This window comes from Coturnix japonica, unplaced genomic scaffold (genome assembly GCF_054131305.1).
Source record: "Coturnix japonica strain WE unplaced genomic scaffold, WE-NBRP24 Scf061, whole genome shotgun sequence".
Lineage (NCBI taxonomy): Eukaryota > Metazoa > Chordata > Aves > Galliformes > Phasianidae > Coturnix > Coturnix japonica.
The window spans coordinates 559,307-581,777 of NW_028188964.1; the positions used below are offsets into that span (position 1 = coordinate 559,307).

The 22,471-nt window shown below is 54.0% G+C and overlaps 3 protein-coding genes across 4 annotated transcripts; 2 read left to right on the forward strand and 1 right to left on the reverse strand.

The window, feature by feature from the left end:
• Nucleotides 1–1,119: 1,119 nt before the first annotated feature.
• Nucleotides 1,120–6,283, forward strand: LOC146751829 (SUN domain-containing protein 2-like). 2 transcript variants are annotated; one of them, XM_085533543.1, is made up of 9 exons: nt 1,120–1,534; nt 1,884–1,945; nt 2,091–2,628; nt 2,892–3,015; nt 3,550–3,634; nt 3,787–3,887; nt 4,545–4,712; nt 5,433–5,519; nt 6,076–6,283. In XM_085533543.1, the coding sequence occupies exons 4-9, from the start codon at nt 2,899–2,901 to the stop codon at nt 6,181–6,183; spliced, it is 666 nt and encodes a 221-aa protein (XP_085389669.1). In that variant the 5' UTR covers nt 1,120–1,534; nt 1,884–1,945; nt 2,091–2,628; nt 2,892–2,898; the 3' UTR covers nt 6,184–6,283. The 2 variants fall into 2 exon arrangements, with proteins under 2 accessions (XP_085389669.1, XP_085389668.1); XM_085533542.1 differs by having other exon boundaries at nt 1,120–1,945.
• Nucleotides 6,284–10,410: 4,127 nt separating this feature from the next.
• On the forward strand, nt 10,411–12,511 carry LOC146751830 (SUN domain-containing protein 3-like). Its single transcript, XM_085533554.1, has 3 exons — nt 10,411–10,940; nt 11,661–11,747; nt 12,304–12,511. Exons 1-3 carry the CDS (start codon nt 10,749–10,751, stop codon nt 12,409–12,411), a joined length of 387 nt encoding a protein of 128 aa, XP_085389680.1. The 5' UTR covers nt 10,411–10,748; the 3' UTR covers nt 12,412–12,511.
• A 2,372-nt stretch (nt 12,512–14,883) lies between these two features.
• LOC146751831 (uncharacterized) lies at nt 14,884–21,960 on the reverse strand. Its single transcript, XM_085533529.1, has 7 exons — nt 21,688–21,960; nt 20,720–20,977; nt 19,571–19,724; nt 17,860–17,969; nt 16,511–16,624; nt 16,278–16,427; nt 14,884–15,484 (listed from the first exon to the last, which is right to left on the reverse strand). The coding sequence occupies exons 1-7, from the start codon at nt 21,943–21,945 to the stop codon at nt 15,371–15,373; spliced, it is 1,158 nt and encodes a 385-aa protein (XP_085389655.1). The 5' UTR covers nt 21,946–21,960; the 3' UTR covers nt 14,884–15,370.
• Between the last annotated feature and the right edge of the window lie 511 nt (nt 21,961–22,471).

Genomic DNA, 22,471 nt, shown 5'->3' on the forward strand with positions numbered 1-22,471 from the left:
AGGTGATCGATCAGAGGTACAGGCCATGATTCAACACCTCCCATATACTCCACCCCTTTATGGCCTGAACCAGTGATTGCGTTAACTAAAGGGTGAGTCTTCCCTAATACAGAGATCTGACACATCTCAATGCTTGTATAATTTCCTGTCACAATACATGCTGACACAATTTAAAATGAGTGATGCTCAATTAAAGTTCATGTTCTTTTATGGGCCAGTGCCAGATGGTGCTACTGGAGGCATGTGGTTGTGAGGTGCAGGTCCATCCTACGCTCCATCAGTCCCATGCAGACCATCACCAGATGCTGCACATGATCTGACAGCAGCACTGGAATGCTTTGATGGCATTTCATTCCTTCCGCTGATCCTAGAGGCCCAAAGACTCACCGGGAGTAATACGGATGTTTCAGGGGTAGCAGGAGGGGAGTGTCTGCCCTCCAGGGCAAGATACAGGTCGTATTTCTATCCTGGGTCAACGCTTCAGCTTGTACTGGGGCATGACCCGGCCGCCTGTACCACACCTTCTGGCCAGATGTCTGCAGCTGCATAACTGTCATGGTTGTGTAATGTTTGCTATTGGTTTCCCACCTCACGACATCCTGTGGAGCGCAGAGAAGAACTACACAGCCCAGAGGACCTCAATTTCAATTACATTGTATTATATTGTGTTATCTTGCATTCCAACATTGTAGTTAGTAAAGTAAGTCTTCCTCCTTAGATCGTTGCTGCTGCTGCTCTGTTTGTTTCCTTGAGCCCAGCTCCCATCCACCTACCATTTTCCTTTTTCCCTTCCCACATTTTGGAGACCATGGGGGGCACAGGCCTACAGCACCCCTGTCACAGACATGGATTGATCTAGATCTAGTGTTAGGACAAGAGGGAATGGTTTTAAACTGTGGTGGGAAGGCTTAAATTAAATACTAGGAGGAAGTCTTTCACTCTGAAGGTGGCGACGCACTGGAACAGGTTGCCCAAGGAGGCTGTGGATGCCCCATCCCTGCAGGCATTCAAGGCCAGGCTGGACGTGGCTCTGGGCAGCCTGGGCTGCTGGTTGGCGACTCTGCACATAGCAGGGGGTTGGAAGTGGATGAGCATTACGTTCCTTTTCAACCCAGGCCATTCTATGAGTCTGTGACTTTCACAGCCCCTGCCAGCAGCACACGGCCTGTCCGTGCCCAGGATGAGAGCAGCTGTGCAATGGCACAGCCATCTTTACCAGGGCATCCAAAGGAGCTCGGAGCTGTTTCTGGGAATTCCAGCCTTGGGCTGGGGGCAAACCCACGGGGTCTGTCCCTCCTGGGCACACCCTGTGAGCTCATAGAAGGCGACACTTGGCCCTCACAGCTGTCAGCCATTATGACATCAGAACCTGCCGTCCTACTGAGCCACACTGCAGAGCTGTGCAGCACTGCAGTCCCGCGAGGAGTGCAGAGCAGGCGAGTGGAGAGGTGCTTGTGTTCCTGGGAGGAGAGCAAGCCGTTCTCTGTGTCTGTGCGAGGAGTGAAGGAGCCAAAATGCCAGCCCAGCTGGGCAGGTGGGTGCAGCAGGCCCAGAATGTGGGGAGGGGAAGCCAGAATCACTGTGTGCTGCCGGGCTTTCTCCAGCCAAGCAGCCCAAACTCCCTTTCCGTGGGCACAGCCCTGTTCCTGCTCTCGGGAGGGCCAGAACGGGGCCAGGCCGCTGCCCACCTTAGCACAGCAGAGCCCCTCACTCTCATGCGTCCCATGGGTGCTGTGGCACTGGCCAGCTCTTGCTAAAGGGCCCCCTGGGACTCACAACTCTGCTGGGCAGAGGAACCCGGTGGCAGCTGTCTGCTAAAAGGATCCCAGGAGACCGTGTCCCCACGCTGGGCTGTGATAACCACCATCTGATCTCTCCCTTAGGCAACGTGTCGCTCAAGAGAGGGGAAGAGGGACTCCCGTCCTGCTTCTAGCGGTCCTTTCTGGTGAGTGTTCCCTACCCAAAGCCATCCCAGCACAGCCAAGGAGCGGGACTGTCCCACACGGCTGGGTTGGGAGGAGGGAAATGGGCTGCAGGGCTCCGAGCACTCTGGCAAACTAATGGTCTCTCCTGACTGATGTGTCCCACAGCTGGAGCCTTCCTCTGGATATTGGGAGCCTGGGGAAATGTCCTGCAGGTCAGTGCCACAGCGTGCGACAGAAGACAAAGCTCTGCCCTTGAGCCTCCGTGGGGACAGGAGGAGTTTGGCCACGGGCCCATCGCTGCTGAGACTCTGTGGGCTCCTGAGCCAGGCTGGGGGCTGCCTTGGCAGCAGGACGGGCTTTGGTGTGGCAGCATCTTCCCAGTGCCCAGCACGGAGCTCAGGCTGAAGGCAACAGCACATGGGAAGAAGGGGCCTTTGGCCCGTCCGTGACACTGTGGAGTCTGGAGGGATGGGAAAGCAAGCAGAGAAGCAGCAGATGCTCTGCAGCACGTGGAGGGCTGAAGGGCCCAACTTTGGGCAGCGGTCCTCTGCAAAGTGCTGGGAAGCAGCAGGAAATTCTGCCAGCGGCTCCCTGGGAAGCTCCTTTGGAAGCTCTGGCCGTGCTCCTGGTGCTTCCTCCCATCAAATGCTTTTCTCTTCCAGGTGGTGTCAGCAGGACCTGTGCATGAGCTCCCGTCTCAGGGGTAAGAACACTTCCTTGCCATGCACCTGGCTCTGTAGCTTGGCCTCGGCTGGCTGTGTGCTCCATGCACGCCTTCACCTTGTGCCCAGGGCTCCAGCCTTTCCCATCTATATGGTGAAGGCAGCCCTTGGCAAAGCAAAGGAACCAAAGGGGCTGGGGGATAAGGAAGGGCACAACCCCCTGGAATCCTTCACCTCGTGGCACTGGAACTCTGACCTGCGGGGTGGACGTTGCTGAACAAGACTTGCTTTGCTTTGCCTTCAGGAACTCAATGGCTGGGCGAGACTTCCACCTGATAAGTTATGAGCGGTCAATCAGGACGCATTTCATTGCACAAGCAGTGTATGATGTCCTTGGGGAGAATGGGATCGACGAACTGACGAGACAGGTAATGGTACTGCTCCCTTCCAGCCCTTTACAGGGACAGCTCTGTGCTCTGGCCGCCTGCCCCACACCTGGCTCTCAGGCTCAGCCTCCCCTGTGTCTTGGAGCTACTTTGCTCCCCACACTGAGAGCTGCTGCTGGTGCTGGCTGCACGGTAAAGCTGGGATCAGGGTGCTCTGTGCAGAGCCATGAATTCCCCCTGGCTGGGCCCCAGCCAGAAGCCTGCTGGGCTTGGCTTGGAGGCTGGATGCGGCCCCTGCCAAGAGACTTGTGCTTCAGACTTCTTAGCTGGAAGGGCCATTCTCCAGACCAGCTGCAACTGGAGCTCTGCAGAGCCTGGCTGGCTCAGGGCACGATCTGACTGCCTGTCCAGGCTGTTCTACAGCAGACACGGGGCTGGCAACACTGGGATCAGGCAGAGCCCAAAGTCCATCTTTGCTGTGTCTCTGGAGTGCAGTTCTTGGGTAGGACTCCCTGCTCACACCCATCTCCTGTCTTTGTGCTCACTGCTGTCTCTCCATTCCCTGTTTGTTGCCAGGAAATTTTTCTGTTGACACGGACTGAAATTGACAGCATCGTGCAAGACAGCTACTTGATGCCCAACTGGGCTCTGAAATCCCTGGGTATGTAGACAGCTTCAGACTCAGCAGTTCCCATACACAGCGGGAGGGATTCTGCACCCCAGAGCCCCGCCAAGAGCTTTGGGGAATGAGCATTCACTCCTTCAGCTTGTCTCTGGGCTGTCCCAGTGCACGTCTGTCCATCTTTATTTCAGGTGCCACTGTTGATGCGGAGAGGACAACCAAGAGTTACGGTGGGAAAGGCCGGCTTTCTCCCTTCTTTTCCAACGCAAAGTCCCCTGAGACCCTCTTGCAGGTATGGCAGGAGAAGTGCTGACTGTGGGCTTCCCCCCTTGCTTTCACCCCCCTCCCCCCGCAGACACCCCACAGAGCCCCATAAGGGCTCCCCCTCCATCCCCCAGCCCTTCCTTCCCCCGATCTGTCCCCCTCCATCCTTTCCCCCTCACCATCCTTTCCCCCTCCCCAACCTTCCTTCCATCCTTCTGCCCCCATCCTTCTCCCCCCTTTCTTCCACCACCCTTCCCCCCCATCCTCCCATTTCCTCCCTCCATCCTCCCCGATCCTTCCCCCAGTCTTTCCTACCCCCAACCCTTCCCCCCATTCTCCCTCCCCCCATCCTCACCCCATTCTGGCTGCACATCCATTTCCTTTGGCCCAGCTGCTCTGCTCAGCCCACACTCTTCCCCACATCACTGACACCAGCGTTGGGAGGGTGCTGGGCTGACAGATGCTGGGGAGGGCTGCCCCGCCGGCTCTGGGCAAGCAGAGAAAGGCGGTTGACTCCAGAGCTGTTGTCCAAACCTTTGCATATTCCCCTCCTGTCCCTTGAGTAGCGTTCCATTACGGGGAGCACGACAGCCCACACAGAAGACAAATTCTGTGCTCCTTGCCCAGCATCCAGCTCTGGCGACTCTTTGCCTCACCGCTGATGGACGCATCTCTCTCATTTCAGCCTGATATTTCTGTTGGAAACTGCTGGGCATTCCAAGGTTCGCAGGGCCACGTTGTCATCCAGCTGCCTCAGAACATCTGGCCCACAGCTTTCACCCTGTGGCATGTCTCCAAGGTGGTGTCTCCCTCTGGGGATGTCAACAGTGCCCCCAGAGACTTTGCCATCTTGGTAAGTCTCTGCCTGCTGCTGCTTCTGGAGGCCCCCGAGGAAAAAGCTTTGCCATAGAGCCCCATAAGAGCCCATTGAACCCCTATAGAGCCCCAGAGACAACCAACAGAACACCATAACCGCAACATAAGACCCTATAGACCCCCACAGACACCCCGAAGAGCCCTATAGAGCCCCGACAGACACCCCATAGAGCCCCATAATGCTCCATAAAACCCCATAGAGCTGCACAAGAAGCTCATAGAGAACCAAAGAGCCTCATGGTGCCCCACAGACACCCAACAGGGCCCCATAAGGGCCCTACAGACACCCAACAGAGCCCCATAACTGCCACATTGAGCCCTGTAAGACCCCATAGAGCCACACAAGAGCTCATAGAGCACCATAGAGCCACACGGTAGACACCCAACAGAGCCCCATACGACCCCATACTGTTGGGAGCTCCCAAATTTCAGTGGTGGGCTGCTGCAGAGCACGGCATCCTGCCTGAGGGCACCGAATCCCTCGGCTGGTTCCATGTCTCCAAAGGCCTCTGCTGCTCTTTGTGGCCGAGCAGCTGGGAGCAATTGCTCCACGTGCCCTGACTCAGGTTCGCCCTCCGTTGTGCTCCAATCCTACCAGAGCACAGGGAGGGTTGGAAGGGCTCCCACCTTTGGCCTCAGTGTGTTCTTTATGGCACGGCCTGCCTAAGTGTGACCGCCATCATCTCTTGTCTTTGAGGGAGTGGATGAGGATGAAAGGGAAACTCTCCTGGGACTGTATGTTTATGACGTGGGTGGAGATATTGCGCAGACCTTCCACGTTCAGGTATGGCAAGTGCAAGGGGGGAGGCTGGGCTGCCTGCACGGCATGGGAAGAAAGAGCTTTCCTGCCCACCCTCTGCTCTCCAACATGGCCGACTCCCGTGGGGTCCCTTTTGCAAGCCTTTGGAAGCACTTGTTGTGCCGGGGCTCTTCCCATGCCCATAACAAAGCCTCTCCTCTGCTACTGCTTCACTTGTATACTGAGACCTTGAAATAACTACAAACTACTTCACTTATATAATGAGACCTTGAAAGAAAAGATTCTTCTCTTGTTCTAAAGGCACAAACAACATTTGATTCCCACACTGATAAGATCAGTGATAACAAGAGAGGGGTCTGCATGCTAAACAACTATTGAATATGGATCAGAATTCCAGGAAATCATTGACTGTGTATTAGGTTTACCCATATCTATGGGGTGAACAGTGGGAGCTATGGGGCACTATGAGATCTATGGGATGCTTTGGGATCTATGGGGAGAACAGTGGGAGCTATGGGGCACTATGGGGCACTGGTCCCCCTCTGGCCCATAACGAAGCCTCTCCTCTTTGCATTGGCAGGAGAAGCCCCTTCAGTCCTACAAAAGGATTAAAATGGATGTACGCAGCAACTGGGGGAATGCGGAATACACCTGCGTGTACCGATTCGAAATCCACGGCAACCCCTAAAAACACCTAGAAACCCCTAAAAATCCCTAATAAACCCTAAAAACCCCTAAAAAAACCTAAAAACCATAAAAAACCCTAATAAACCCTAAAAACCCCTAAACTCTGATGTCTACCAGAGGGTTTTAATTAGGGACTGATCATTCAATGAAGAGATGTCGATGACTTTCTGCCCGCCTCGAGGCTGGTTGGGGGGAGGGAGGAGCTGCGGGGATGAGTTGGGTGGGTGTTTGGGGGGGGGACTGGGGTGGGGACCAGGGCTAAGCCACAGGACAAGCAGGCCAACTTGGCCAAGTTCCCCAGGGCACAGCACATGCTGGATGAGGCAGAGGAACGTGCTGACACGGCTGAGTCCCAGGTAACAAGCTGCAGGCACGGAGCCGTGACATCAGCATCAAGGTGGGTTCCTACCCCACATCCCTGCCCTCCATCTTCTCACCTCCCTCCATCTCCTTTCCCAATAGAAAGGACTCAGTGAGGAACGAAAGCTGCAGATGCTCTGCCTTCCAGCCCCAACCTCTGATCTCACAACCCCTTTGGATCTCTCAACTCTCCTGCTTTCAGCCAATAAGAATTGTTGAGCGGCAGCAGCTGCATTTGTGGGACAGGGCTTAGTGTGGGTGGTGCTGTGGGGTTGGTGTGGGAGCCACGGGAGATGGAGGGTGGCCAAGAGTGTGAGTTGGCCACTCAGGCCATCCCACAGTGCCGTGAACCTTGATCCATGGTGACTGAACATCATCGTAACTGGCTGTGGGGCACAGTTGGTTGCTACAGGACAGTATGTTCCCCTATGCACTTCTATGGGTCCCTGCAGGTACATGTGTGAGTGTGTCAGTATAGCTTCTCGGAGTCGGGTTGCTTGGGAATGCAGCCCAAAGCGGGTGGTAAACTCCATCTAAGGCTAAATACCGGCATGAGACCGATAGCCAACAAGTACCGTAGGGGAAATTTGAAAAGAACTTTGAAGAGAGAGTTCAAGAGGGCGTGAAACCGTTAAGAGGGCGACCTCAGGTCCCATATGGGTCTGTATTTGTTCCCCTTGGCTCCCCGTGGGTCTCTATTGCTCCCTGTCGTTCTTATGTGGCTCTATGACTCTCTATGATGTTCTTTTGGTTCTCTATGGTTCCTGTGGGTTACTGCCCCTGACAGACGGTGGGAGGGGCCGGGTGATAAGAAGGGCAGAAACAGCCCCATTTCTGTCCCTGGCTGTGTTGTGTAGAGCCCCATGGGGAACTGTGCAGCACTGCAGTCCCGCGAGGAGTGCAGAGCAGGCAAGTGGAGAGGTGCTTGTGTTCCTGGGAGGAGAGCAAGCCGTTCTCTGTGTCTGTGCGAGGAGTGAAGGAGCCAAAATGCCAGCCCAGCTGGGCAGGTGGGTGCAGCAGGCCCAGAATGTGGGAAGGGGAAGCCAGAATCACTGTGTGCTGCCGGGCTTTCTCCAGCCAGGCAGCCAAACTCCCTTTCCGTGGGCACAGCCCTGTTCCTGCTCTCGGGAGGGCCAGAACGGGGCCAGGCCGCTGCCCACCTTAGCACAGCAGAGCCCCTCACTCTCATGCGTCCCATGGGTGCTGTGGCACTGGCCAGCTCTTGCTAAAGGGCCCCCTGGGACTCACAACTCTGCTGGGCAGAGGAACCCGGTGGCAGCTGTCTGCTAAAAGGATCCCAGGAGACCGTGTCCCCACGCTGGGCTGTGATAACCACCATCTGATCTCTCCCTTAGGCAACGTGTCGCTCAAGAGAGGGGAAGAGGGACTCCCGTCCTGCTTCTAGCGGTCCTTTCTGGTGAGTGTTCCCCACCCAAAGCCATCCCAGCACAGCCAAGGAGCGGGACTGTCCCACACAGCATGTCCCCACTGGGTTGGGAGGAGGGAAATGGGCTGCAGGGCTCCGAGCACTCTGGCAAACTAATGGTCTCTCCTGACTGATATCTCCCACAGCTGGAGCCTTCCTCTGGATATTGGGAGCCTGGGGAAATGTCCTGCAGGTCAGTGCCACAGCGTGCGACAGAAGACAAAGCTCTGCCCTTGAGCCTCCATGGGGACAGGAGGAGTTTGGCCATGGGCCCATCGCTGCTGAGACTCTGTGGGCTCCTGAGCCAGGCTGGGGGCTGCCTTGGCAGCAGGACGGGCTTTGGTGTGGCAGCATCTTCCCAGTGCCCAGCACGGAGCTCAGGCTGAAGGCAACAGCACATGGGAAGAAGGGGCCTTTGGCTCGTCCGTGACACTGTGGAGTCTGGAGGGATGGGAAAGCAAGCGGAGAAGCAGCAGATGCTCTGCAGCACGTGGAGGGCTGAAGGGCCCAACTTTGGGCAGCGGTCCTCTGCAAAGTGCTGGGAAGCAGCAGGAAATTCTGCCAGCGGCTCCCTGGGAAGCTCCTTTGGAAGCTCTGGCCGTGCTCCTGGTGCTTCCTCCCATCAAATGCTTTTTTCTTCCAGGTGGTGTCAGCAGGACCTGTGCATGAGCTCCTGTCTCTGGGGTAAGAACACTTCCTTGCCATGCACCTGGCTCTGTAGCTTGGCCTCGGCTGGCTGTGTGCTCCATGCACGCCTTCACTTTGTGCCCAGGGCTCCAGCCTTTCCCATCTATATGGTGAATGCAGCCCTTGGCAAAGTAAAGGAACAAAAGGGGCTGGGGGATAAGGAAGGGCACAACCCCCCGGAATCCTTCACCTCGTGGCACTGAAACTCTGACCTGCGTTGCTGAACAAGACTTGCTTTGCTTTGCCTTCAGGAACTCAATGGTTGGGCCAGAATTACACCTGATAAGTTATGAGCTGTCAATCAGGAAGCATCTCATTGCACAATCAGTGTATGATGTCCTGGAGGAGAATGGGATCGACGAACTGACGAGACAGGTAATGGTACTGCTCCCTTCCAGCCCTTTACAGGGACAGCTGTGTGCTCTGGCCGCCTGCCCCGCACCTGGCTCTCAGGCTCAGCCTCCCCCGTGTCTTGGAGCTACTTTGCTCCCCACACTGAGAGCTGCTGCTGGTGCTGGCTGCACGGTAAAGCTGGGATCAGGGTGCTCTGTGCAGAGCCATGAGTTCCCCCTGGCTGGGCCCCAGCCAGAAGCCTGCTGGGCTTGGCTTGGAGGCTGGATGCGGCCCCTGCCAAGAGACTTGTGCTTCAGACTTCTTAGCTGGAAGGGCCATTCTCCAGGCCAGCTGCAACTGGAGCTCTGCAGAGCCTGGCTGGCTCAGGGCACGATCTGACTGCCTGTCAAGGCTGTTCTACAGCAGACACGGGGCTGGCAACACTGGGATCAGGCAGAGCCCAAAGTCCATCTTTGCTGTGTCTCTGGAGTGCAGTTCTTGGGTAGGACTCCCTGCTCACACCCATCTCCTGTCTTTGTGCTCACTGCTGTCTCTCCATTCCCTGTTTGTTGCCAGAAAATTCTGCAGCTGACACAGCATGCAATTGAGAAAGTCGTGGAAAACAGCTACTGGATGCCCAACTGGGCTCTGAAATCCCTGGGTATGTAGACAGCTTCACTACCCTCAGCTTTGCGCCTGGCACTCCCCAAAACCTGCCCAGCTCTGCTTCCTGTCACACTTATCTCATAGAGCTTTAGGATGGCTGAGGTCTGAAGGGACCTTAATACCATCCCAGTCCAACTCCCTGCCACTGACAGGACTGCCACCCTTTGCATCAAGGTGCTCAGGGCCCCATCCAACCTGGTCTCCAACGCCTCCGGGAATGGGGCATCCATGGCTCCTCTGGGCAGCACATTGCAGGGCCTCACCGCCCACTGGGGGTCAAGAATTTCCTCCTCACATCCCGTCTAAAGCCCCCATCTCTGAGAATTTAAAAACCCTTCAACTCTGCTCCCAGGGCTGACCGGCTCATTTCCCCTGGTGCTCAATCAGCGCATCATGCCGGGACTCAGCAGTTCCCATACACAGCGGGAGGGATTCTGCACCCCAGAGCCCCGCCAAGAGCTTTGGGGAATGAGCATTCACTCCTTCAGCTTGTCTCTGGGCTGTCCCAGTGCACGTCTGTCCATCTTTATTTCAGGTGCCACTGTTGATGCGGAGAGGACAACCAAGAGTTATGGTGGGAAAGGCCGGCTTTCTCCCCTCTTTTCCTCCGCGAAGTCCCCTGAGTCAACCTTCCTTCTATCCTTCTCCCCCCCATCCTTCCCCCCCCTTTCTTCCACCATCCTTCCCCCCCATCCTCCCCATTCCTTCCTCCATCCTACCCCCCATCCTTCTCCCAGTCTTTCCTACCCCCAACCCTTCCCCCCCATTCTCCCTCCCCCCATCCTCACCCCATTCTGGCTGCACATCCATTTCCTTTGGCCCAGCTGCTCTGCTCAGCCCACACTCTTCCCCACATCACTGACACCAGCGTTGGGAGGGTGCTGGGCTGACAGATGCTGGGGAGGGCTGCCCCGCTGGCTCTGGGCAAGCAGAGAAAGGCAGTTGACTCCAGAGCTGTTGTCCAAACCTTTGCATATTCCCCTCCTGTCCCTTGAGTAGCGTTCCATTACGGGGAGCACGGCAGCCCACACAGAAGACAAATTCTGTGCTCCTTGCCCAGCATCCAGCTCTGGCGACTCTTTGCCTCACCGCTGATGGACGCATCTCTCTCATTTCAGCCTGATATTTCTGTTGGAAACTGCTGGGCATTCCAAGGTTCGCAGGGCCATGTTGTCATCCAGCTGCCTCAGAACATCTGGCCCACAGCTTTCACCCTGTGGCACGTCTCCAAGGCGGTGTCTCCCTCTGGGGATGTCAACAGTGCCCCCAGAGACTTTGCCATCTTGGTAAGTCTCTGCCTGCTGCTGCTTCTGGAGGCCCCCGAGGAAAAAGCTTTGCCATAGAGCCCCATAAGAGCCCATTGAACCCCTATAGAGCCCCAGAGACAACCAACAGAACACCATAACCGCAACATAAGACCCTATAGACCCCCACAGACACCCCGAAGAGCCCTATAGAGCCCCCACAGACACCCCATAGAGCCCCATAATGCTCCATAAGACCCCATAGAGCTGCACAAGAAGCTCAGAGAGAACCAAAGAGCCTCATGGTGCCCCACAGACACCTAACAGGGCCCCATAAGGGCCCTACAGACACCCAACAGAGCCCCATAACTGCCACATAGAGCCCTGTAAGACCCCATAGAGCCACACAAGAGCTCATAGAGCACCATAGAGCCACACGGTAGACACCCAACAGAGCCCCATACGACCCCATACTGTTGGGAGCTCCCAAATTTCAGTGGTGGGCTGCTGCAGAGCACGGCATCCTGCCTGAGGGCACCGAATCCCTCGGCTGGTTCCATGTCTCCAAAGGCCTCTGCTGCTCTTTGTGGCCGAGCAGCTGGGAGCAATTGCTCCACGTGCCCTGACTCAGGTTCGCCCTCCGTTGTGCTCCAATCCTACCAGAGCACAGGGAGGGTTGGAAGGGCTCCCACCTTTGGCCTCAGTGTGTTCTTTATGGCACGGCCTGCCTAAGTGTGACCGCCATCATCTCTTGTCTTTGAGGGAGTGGATGAGGACGAAAGGGAAACTCTCCTGGGACTGTATGTTTATAACGTGGGTGAAGATATTGCGCAGACCTTCCACGTTCAGGTATGGTAAGTGCAAGGGGGGAGGCTGGGCTGCCTGCAAGTCATGGGAAGAAAGAGCTTTCCTGCCCACCCTCTGCTCTCCAACATGGCCGACTCCCGTGGGGTCCCTTTTGCAAGCCTTTGGAAGCACTTGTTGTGCCGGGGCTCTTCCCATGCCCATAACAAAGCCTCTCCTCTGCTACTGCTTCACTTGTATACTGAGACCTTGAAATAACAACAAACTACTTCACTTATATACTGAAACCTTGAAAGAAAAGATTCTTCTCTTGTTCTAAAGGCACAAACAACATTTCATTCCCACACTGATAAGATGGGTGATAACAAGAGAGGGGTCTGCATGCTAAGCAACTATTGAATATGGATCAGAATTCCAGGAAATCATTGACTGTGTATTAGGTTTACCCATATCTATGGGGCGAACAGTGGGAGCTATGGGGCACTATGAGATCTATGGGATGCTTTGGGATCTATGTGGAGAACAGTGGGAGCTATGGGGCACTATGGGGCACTGGTCCCCCTCCGGCCCATAACGAAGCCTTTCCTCTTTGCATTGGCAGGAGAAGCCCCTTCAATCCTACAAAAGGATTAAAATGGATGTACGCAGCAACTGGGGGAACGCGGAATACACCTGCGTGTACCAATTGGAAATCCACGGCAACCCCTAAAAACACCTAGAAACCCCTAAAAATCCCTAATAAACCCTGAAAACCCCTAAAAAAACCTAAAAACCATAAAAAACCCTAATAAACCCTAAAAACCCCTAAACTCTGATGTCTACCAGAGGGTTTTAATTAGGGATTGATCATTCAATGAAGAGATGTTGATAACTTTCTGCCCGCCTCGAGGCTGGTTGGGGGGAGGGAGGAGCTGCGGGGATGAGTTGGGTGGGTGTTTGGGGGGGGGACTGGGGTGGGGACCGGGGCTAGGCCACAGGACAAGCAGGCCAACTTGGCCAAGTTCCCCAGGGCACAGCACATGCTGGATGAGGCAGAGGAACGTGCTGACACGGCTGAGTCCCAGGTAACAAGCTGCAGGCACGGAGCCGTGACATCAGCATCAAGGTGGGTTCCTACCCCACATCCCTGCCCTCCATCTTCTCACCTCCCTCCATCTCCTTTCCCAATAGAAAGGACTCAGTGAGGAACGAAAGCTGCAGATGCTCTGCCTTCCAGCCCCAACCTCTGATCTCACAACCCCTTTGGATCTCTCAACTCTCCTGCTTTCAGCCAATAAGAATTGTTGAGCGGCAGCAGCTGCATTTGTGGGACAGGGCTTAGTGTGGGTGGTGCTGTGGGGTTGGTGTGGGAGCCACGGGAGATGGAGGGTGGCCAAGAGTGTGAGTTGGCCACTCAGGCCATCCCACAGTGCCGTGAACCTTGATCCATGGTGACTGAACATCATCGTAACTGGCTGTGGGGCACAGTTGGTTGCTCCAGGACAGTATGTTCCCCTATGCACTAATATGGGTCCCTGCAGGTACATGTGTGAGTGTGTCAGTATAGCTTCTCGGAGTCGGGTTGCTTGGGAATGCAGCCCAAAGCGGGCGGTAAACTCCATCTAAGGCTAAATACCGGCATGAGACCGATAGCCAACAAGTACCGTAAGGGAAATTTGAAAAGAACTTTGAAGAGAGAGTTCAAGAGGGCGTGAAACCGTTAAGAGGGCGACCTCAGGTCCCATATGGGTCTGTATTTGTTCCCCTTGGCTCCCCGTGGGTCTCTATTGCTCCCTGTCGTTCTTATGTGGCTCTATGACTCTCTATGATGTTCTTTTGGTTCTCTATGGGTCCTGTGGGTTCCTGCCCCTGACAGACGGTGGGAGGGGCCGGGTGATAAGAAGGGCAGAAACAGCCCCATTTCTGTCCCTGGCCATGTTATCTAGAGCCCCATGGGGAACCTTAGAGGCCATAGCTTGTAGGCAAACAGAAGTTTATCGTGCATAGCTTACGGGGCTAAGCTGTGGGGGTTATGGGACAGAGCATCAAGGGCAGTGGTGGTTCTATCGGACACAGCCAAAAAAAGGGGGCTGAGAGGCCTTAACAGCCCTGTAGAGCCTAAAGTCCTTGAAGCTTCAGGGTAGGCCTGGAGCCGAGGTACTAAAGGGCTGGACTGGAAGCACTGAGGTTTTGAGGGCCTGATGCACAGAGGGAGGCCAAAAAAGAGACCACGAGTCCATGAGCATTGACGGCACAAAGGAAGGCTTAGAGCTGTAATGGAGAACACACCTGGAGGCACAGATGCCTGCAAGCTGTCCTAGAGGCATAGGGGGAGGCCTAAAGGCTTAGAGGTTGCCCAGGAGGCTTAGAGGCCTTAAGGTAAAACAGCCTGGAGGGAGGCCGAGAGCCTGGCCAATAGGCCTTGCAGCTTAGTAGTCTTGAGGCCAAAGTGAGGCGTGGACTTCTTCCTTCTTCCACCCGGGCGGTAACGCCGGACAATCCACCCGCCCTTGTTTCTCCATCCCCGGTACCGGAACTGAAAAGAGCCGAAAAGAGCCGAAAAAAGCCGAAGTTCGGCTGGTGTTCGGAGCCGGTTCGGCTGCCGGAGGAGCCTTCTGAAGGGTATTCCGGCTTACTTCCGGGTTGGTCTGGCGACTTCCGGTCCGGTTCGGCTCTCTTCGGATGTATGCGGACGCGCTCGGGTCGTTCTGAAGCGACTTCCGGTTTACTTTCGGTTTGCTCCGAGATCCACTTCGTCTCCGTTCGGAAGCGCTCGGGTCTTTTCGGAGCGAGTTCCGGTTTACTTTCGGGTTCCTTCGATTTCACCTTCGGAATTCTTCGGAACCGCTCGGGTCGGGTTCGGAACCGCTCCCAGCGACTTCCGGTAGACTTCCGGGTTGCTACAGGCGGCTTCCGGTCGGGTTCGGAGCTGTTCGGAACCTTTCGGAAACGCTCGGGTCCATTTCGGGATCGCTACGAGCGATTTCCGGGTTTTTCGGGCTTCGGTTCCGTTCGGAAGCGCTCGGGTCAACTTCGCAAACATTCAGAAACTTTCGGGTCCAGTTCGGAGCCGTTCGGAGCCGTTCGGGGTCGCTACGAGCGACTTCCGGGTTTCTTCAGGCTTCGGAACCATTCGGATCCTTTCGGAAGCGCTCGGGTTCACTTCGGAGGAGCTCGGAAACGCTCGGAGCCCTTCGGGTCCACTTCGGAGCCATTCGGGATCGCTACGAGCAATTTCCGTGTCTCTTCGGGCTTCGGACCCTTTCGGAACCATTCGGAACCGTTCGGAAGCGCTCCGGTCGACTTCGGAGACGCTCGGAAACACTCGGGTCCAGTTCGGAGCCATTCGGGGTCGTTACGATCGACTTTAGTGTTTCTTCAGTCTTCGGAACCGTTCGGAACCTTTCGGAAGCGCTCGGATCGACTTCAGAACCACTCGGGTGCACTCGGATGCGCTCGGAGCCCCTCGGGTCAAGTTCGGAGCCGCTCCGCTCGACTTCCGGGTTTCTTCGGGCTTCGGAAGCGTTCGGAAGCGTTCGGAAGCGTTCGGAACCCGGAAGTCTTTTTATGCCTCTCTAAACCCGGAAGTCTCTTCTACCCGGTCCAACTCTATGGCCCTGGAGGACCGTCTCAATACAATGAATGCGTTGCCATCTGTTTAATGAGTTACAAGCGTTAATTAATGAGCTTTAATTAATCCCGGAGCAACATCCGGGTTTTTCTAGATCCGTACTGAAGAGGCGTGCCAAGATGGCGGCCGGGAGAGACCGGAAGTAGCGATTGAGGCGCTGGGTTTGGAGTTCCTATAGGTGCCAAATAGTGAGCCATTAAAATGAATGGAGGCTCTGAGCTGCCAAACAGTCTTCCATAGGAATGAATGGAGGCCCATAGGTGCCAAATAGGGATCCATTCGAATGAATGGAGGGCCAGGGATGCCAAATAGTTACCCCATAGAGCCCCATAGAGACCCCATAAACCCCATAGAGACCCCATAGCACACCATAGAGCCCTATAGCCCCCCATAGACCCCCATAGAGACCCATAGACCCCTATAGACCCCCCATAGAGCCCCACAGACCCCAAAAGACCCCCATAGAGCTCCATAGAACACCATAGAACCCCATAGAGCCCCATAGACCCCCATAGAACGCCATAGAGCCCCATAGACACCCCATAAACCCCCACAGACCCCCATAGGACCCCATAGAGCCCCATAGAGCCCCATATAGACCCCATAGAGCCCCATAGAGCCCCATAGACCCCCATAGACCCCCATAGACACCATAGCTGCCAAATAGTGACCCATAGACCCCTATAGACCCCCCATAGAGCCCCATAGACCCCCATAGAGCCCCATAGACCCCCATAGACCCCTATAGACCCCATAAGGCTCCATAGAGCCCCATAGAACCCAATAGGACCCCATAGAACCCCATAGAGCCCCCATAGGACCCCATAGAACCCCATAGGACCCAATTGGATCCAATAGGACCCCATATAGACCCCATAGCCCCCCGTAGAGCCCCACAGAGCCCCATAGACCCCTATAGACCCCATAGCCCCCCATAGAACCCCATATAGACCCCATAGACCCACCATATTCCCGGTGCTATAACCCAGCACCAATAGGATCCCTTCGGGGCACCCGCTCTTCAAGTAATGCTGGCTCCCCATAGGGAAGAATAGGACGTCTCCCACTTCCACCTCGAAGCTCAGGCTCTCCCCATTCTCCAACACCAGGCCGGCCTGCGTTTGCATATTCATGATCTCATTAAGCCTCATTTGCATCCCACCCCCCTATATCCCCTATATACAATATAGGGCCTTACCTTGCCACAGCCTTGGAGGACGTAAGCCAGCTCGTTAGCGTTAAGATGATAATGGGGTTGGCCAAGTTCGTTAGGGAAGATCCTTAGGGTGGCTATGGTGAGAGGATCGGGGTGCTGCAATGGGTTATATATAGGATCACATAGGGTTATATAGGTTTATATGGGGGTCTATGGGGGGTCTATGGGGTCCTATGGGGGTCTATGGGGGTCTATGGGGCTCTATGGGAATCTATGGGGTGGCTATGGGGTCCTATGGGGCTCTATAGGAGTCAATGGATCACTATTTGGCAGCTATGGAGCTCTATGGGGTTCTATGGGGCTCTATGGGGCTCTATGGGGGTCCTATGGGGGGTCTATGGGGGTCGTAGGGGTCCTATGGGGTCCAATGAATCACTATTTGGCAGCTATGGGGGCTAATGGATCACTATTAGACAGCTATGGGGCTCTATGGGGTTCTATGGGGGGTTATGGGGTCTATGGGGCTCTATGGGGTCCTATGGGGCTCTATGGGGTCTAATGGGTCTGTATTTGGCAGGTATGGGGCCCTATGGGATCCTATGACGGTTCTATGGAGTTCTATGGGGGGTTATGGGGTGCTATGGGACTCTATGGGGTCCTATGGGGCTCTATGGGGTCTAATGGGTGTGTATTTGGCAGCTATGGGGCTCTATGGGGTCCAGTGGAGGGTTATGGGGTCCTATGGGGCTCTATAGGGTCCTATGGGGTGGCTATGGGGGTCTATGGGGTCCTATGGGGCTCCATGGGTCACTATTTGGCAGCTATGGGGCTCTATGGGGGTCCTATGGGGGGTCTATGGGGTCTAATGGATCCCTATGGGGCTCTATGGGGGTCTATAGGGTCCTATGCGGTGGCTATGGGACTCTATGGGGTCCTATGGGGGGTTATGGGGCTCTATGGGGTTCTATGGGGTTCTATGGGGCTCTATGGGGGTCTATGGGGCTCTATGGGGGTCTATGGATGACTATTTGGCAGCTATGGGGTCCTATGGGACTCTATCGATCACTATTTGGCAGCTATGGGGCTCTATGTAATCCAATGGATCACTATTTGGCAACTACGCTTTCCAATGTAACCTAATGGCTCACTATTTGGCAACTCTGGTTTCCTATGTAATCTAATGGATCACTATTTGGCAAGTATGGTTTCCTATGTCTTTTAATGGCTCACTATTTGGCAACGATGGGCCCCTATGTATTCCAATAGCTCCTTATTTGGCACCTATGCATTCCAATGGCTCACTATTGGGCAACACCGGTTTCCTATGTAATCCAATGGCTCACTATTTGGCAACCGACCCCTCCAAGGTCCTGGCAGCTTAAAGGCGTTACCTGAAGGAGCGACTGGATGTAAATGAGATTCATTGGTTCCATCCAGGTCCTGGCAGGTCGATACGGAGCCCAATGGAAAACTCCGCCATTAAATGGTGCCGGAGGGGAACCTAAGGGGGATAGAAAGGTCCTGGAAGGTTAAAGGAAGGGTCCTGGAAGGGGAATATGGGATTATATGGGGGTATTAAGGTCCTGGAAGGGGAAGAATGGGGTCTAATGGGGTCTTATAGGGTCTTATGGGGTCTATTAAGGTCCTGGAAGGGTAATAATGGGGGTCTATGTGGTCTTTAAGGTCCTGGAAGGGTAATAGTGGGGTTTAATGGGGTCTTATGGTGTCTATGGGGTCTTATGGGGTTATTAAGGTCTTGGAAGGGGAATAATGGGGTCTATGAGGTCTTATGGTGTTGAGAAGGTCCTGGAAGGGAGATAAAGGGGGTCAATGGGGTTTAATGGGGTCTTATGGGGTCTATGGGGTCTTATGGGGTCTTTAAGGTCCTGGAAGGGTAATAATGGGGTCCTATGGGGTCTTACGGGGTCTATGGGGTCTATAGGATCTTATAGGGTCCTATGGGGTCCTATGGGGTCTTATGGGGTCTTATGGGGTCTATTAAGGTCCTGGAGGGGTAATAATGGGGTCAATGGGGTCTTATTGGGTTTATTAAGGTCCTGGAAGGGTAAAATGGGGGTTAATGGGGGTCATTAAGGTCCTGGAAGGGGAATAATGGGGTCTTATGGGGTCTATGGGGTCTTATGGGGTTGAGAAGGTCCTGGAAGGGGAATAATGGGGTCTAATGGGATCTAATGGGGTCTATGGGGTCTTATGGGGTCTATTAAGGTCCTGGAAGGGGAATAATGGGGGTCAATGGGGTCTTATGGAGTCTATGGGGTCTTATGGGGTCTATAAGGTCCTGGAAGGGTAATAATGGGGTCTAATGGGGTCTAATGGGGTCTATGGGGTCTTATGGGGTCTATAAGGTCCTGGAAGGGGAATAATGGGGTCTAATGGGGTCTATGGGGTCTTATGGGGTCTATTAAAGTCCTCTAAGAGGAATAATGGGGTCTTATGGGGTCTTTAAGGTCCTAGAAGGGTAATAATGGGGTCTTATGGGGTCTATGGGGTCTTATGGGGTCTATAGGGTCTATGGGGTCTTATGGGGTCTTATGGGGTCTTATGGGGTCTATGGGGTCTATGGGGTCTAATGGGGTCTATGGGGTCTTATGGGGTCTTATGGGGTCTTATGGGGTCTATGGAGTCTTATGGGGTCTAATGGGGTCTATGGGGTCTTATGGGGTCTAATGGGGTCTATGGGGTCTTATGGGGTCTAATGGGGTCTATGGGGTCTTATGGGATCTTATGGGGTCTATGGGGTCTTATGGGGTCTAATGGGTTCTATGGGGTCTTATGGGGTCTATGGGGTCTATGGGGTCTTATGGGGTCTATGGGGTCTATGGGGTCTAATGGGGTCTATGGGGTCTTATGGGGTCTTATGGGTCTTATGGGGTCTATGGAGTCTTTTGGTGTCTATGGTGTCTTATGGGGTCTAATGGGGTCTATGGGGTCTTATGGAGTCTTATGGGGTCTATGGGGTCTTATGGGGTCTAATGGGGTCTATGGGGTCTTATGGGGTCTTATGGGGTCTTATGGGGTCTATGGAGTCTTATGGGGTCTTATGGGGTCTATGGGGTCTATGGGGTCTTATAGGGTCCTTACCTTTAAGGTCATATAAATACCGCCATATTTGCTCGTTATCCGCCTGGGTGTAATTAACATCCCACACTAATTGACTTAAATTAATGGGGTGGTTCATGCTTTGTAGGATCGGGACCTTCTGGAAGCTTCCAATCCAATCCCGAACACTACGAAGCTGCCAGAACCCAAAAGAACCCCGTTATTAACCTGCCAGGACCCAAATCCCCCATAGAACCCAATGGGACGACCCTATTTCCTCCCTTTTCCCCTTCCAGGACCCAAAACCCCATTGAACCCAATGGGAAGACCCTATTACTTCCCTTTTACCCTTCCAGGACCCAAATCCCACATAGAACCCAATGGGATGACCCTATTACTTCCCTTTTACCCTTCCAGGACCCAAATGCCCCATAGAACCCAATGGGAAGACCCTATTACCAACTTTTACCCTTCCAGGACCCAAAACCCCATAGAACCCAATGGGACGACCCTATTACCTCCCTTTTCCCCTTCCAGGACCCAAATCCCATATAAAACCCTATATCTCCTCAACGGAACCCCATAGAAACACCCAACCGCCTCCATTTTAAACTTCCAGGACCCAAGTTCCTTCTTATCCCCCTTCCAGAACCCAAATCCCCCATAGAACCCAATGGGACGACCCCAAATCCCCATTATTAACCTTCCAGGACCCAAATCCCATATAAAACCCTATATCTCCCCCATAGAACCCAATGGGAAGACCCAAAATCCCCATTATTAACCTTCCAGGACCCAAGTTCCTTCTTATCCCTTTTCCAGGACCCAAATCCCCATAGAACCCAATGGGACGACCCCAAATCCCCATTATTAACCTTCCAGGACCCAAATCCCATATAAAACCCTATATCTCCCCCATATAACCCAATGGGACGACCCCAAATCCCCATTATTAACCTTCCAGGACCCAAGTCCCATATAAAACCCTATATCTCCTCAACGGAACCTCATAGAAACACCCTACCATCCCATATAAAACCCTATATCTCCTCAATGGAACATGATAGAGAGACGCAACCACCACCATTTTAACCGGCCGGGTCCCCTCTTTCACCTCAATCCCTTCAATCCCTTCTAGGACCTTCCAAAACAGCCCCAAAAAACCCATTTTCCACCCCCCCCCCCCCATACCTGTAGAGCCTCAATTAAGATTTCATTCGGGGTCCCATTAATGGCCTCATCCACCTCCAACGTCTTCAGCTCCTCGTGGGTCCCATAAAAGAGAACGAGGACGAGTTCTTTTGGGGTCCGGCTTTTATTTCCTTCCCCCCTGTCCTCCGTGTTTTGGATCCAATGAAGAACGTTCCGGGGGAAGAAAAGGACCTGGCCGACTTCGGCTCGGTAGGTGGTGACATTGGTTGGGGTGACGATGCCGATCCAGGCCGTGCCCTATAGATTATAGGGGAAATCCTATTAGATTTAGAGTAGACCCGCGAGGTAAAGGGGCTATAAGGTGGGGAAAGAAGGGATGGATAAGGAGAAAGAGGAATCGAAAGTGTAGGGTCAAAAGCGGAAGAGAGAAAGAGGAAGTGGGAGGAAAAGCGAGATCCATGTTGTGCCCTATAGAATATAGGGTAAATCCTATAGGGTTTTAGGGTAGACCCACGAGGTAAAGGGTTATAAGGTGGGGGAGGAAGGACTGGATGAAGCCAAGGAGGAAGAATTATAGGATTAAAGGTGGAAGAGAGAAAGAGGAAGTGGAAGTAAAACCAAAGGCCACCCCCAATTAACATGGGCTGCCCCTATATATAACATGGCCAAATCCTATAGGATTTTAGGGTAGACCTGCGAGGTAAGGGGATTATAATATGGGGGAAGAAGGGTTGGATGAGGCCAAGGATGAAGAGGAAGCATAGGATTAAAGGTGGAAAAGAGAAAGAGGAAGTGGAAGTAAAACCAAAGGCTACCCCCAATTAACATGGGCCGCTCCTATATAACATGGCCAAATCCTATAGGGTTTTAGGGTAGACCCGCGAGGTAAATGGATTACAAGGTAGGGGAATAAGGGTTAAATGAAGCCATAGAGGAAAAGAAAGTATATTCTTAAAGGTGGAAGAGAGAAAGAGGAAGTGGAAGCAAAACCAAAGGCTGTGGCCTACCTGCACCACGTAGCCATGGACGTTGGCATTAAAATGCCAGTGGGGGACCCGGAGCGCTCCAGGTTTGATCCTGATTAAAGCCAGGCTCATTTTGGCTTGATGCTCGTGGAGGCTTTGAGCGAAGACGCGAGCTTCTCGATCCGGATAACGCTTGGGATCCAGCCGGTACATCACCCATTGGATTTCACCTCCAGGGTAGTGTTGTGGCTGGAAAGGAAATGGGCTTATTCCCTTTCCTCTTCCCCTTCCCCTTCCCATAGGAAAGGAAGAAGATACCCCATAGGGCCCTATAGGACCCCATAAGACCCCATAGGACCCCATAAACCCCTTAGGAATCAATAGGAAGCAATAGGACCCCAGAAGACCCCTTAGGACCCCATAGGATCCCATAAGACCCCAGAAGACACCATAGCACACCATAAGACCCCATAGGACCTCATAAGACCCCATAAACCCCATAGGAATCAATAGGAAGCAATAGGACCCCATAAGACCCCATAGGACCCTATAGGACCTCATAAGACCCCATAAACCCCATAGGAATCAATAGGAAGCAATAGGACCCCATAAGACCCCATAGGACCCTATAGGACCCCATAAGCCCATAAGTCCATTTCCTCTCCCCTCCCGCTTTCTCTTCCCCTTCCATTTCCTCTCCCCTCTATACCCCCCCCACTTCCTCTTCCCCTCCCCTTCCTCCCTTCCCCTCTTACTTCCTCTCCTCTCCCCTCCCACTTCCTCCCCACTTCCTCCCCACTTCCCCCCCACACTTCCTCTTCCCTCC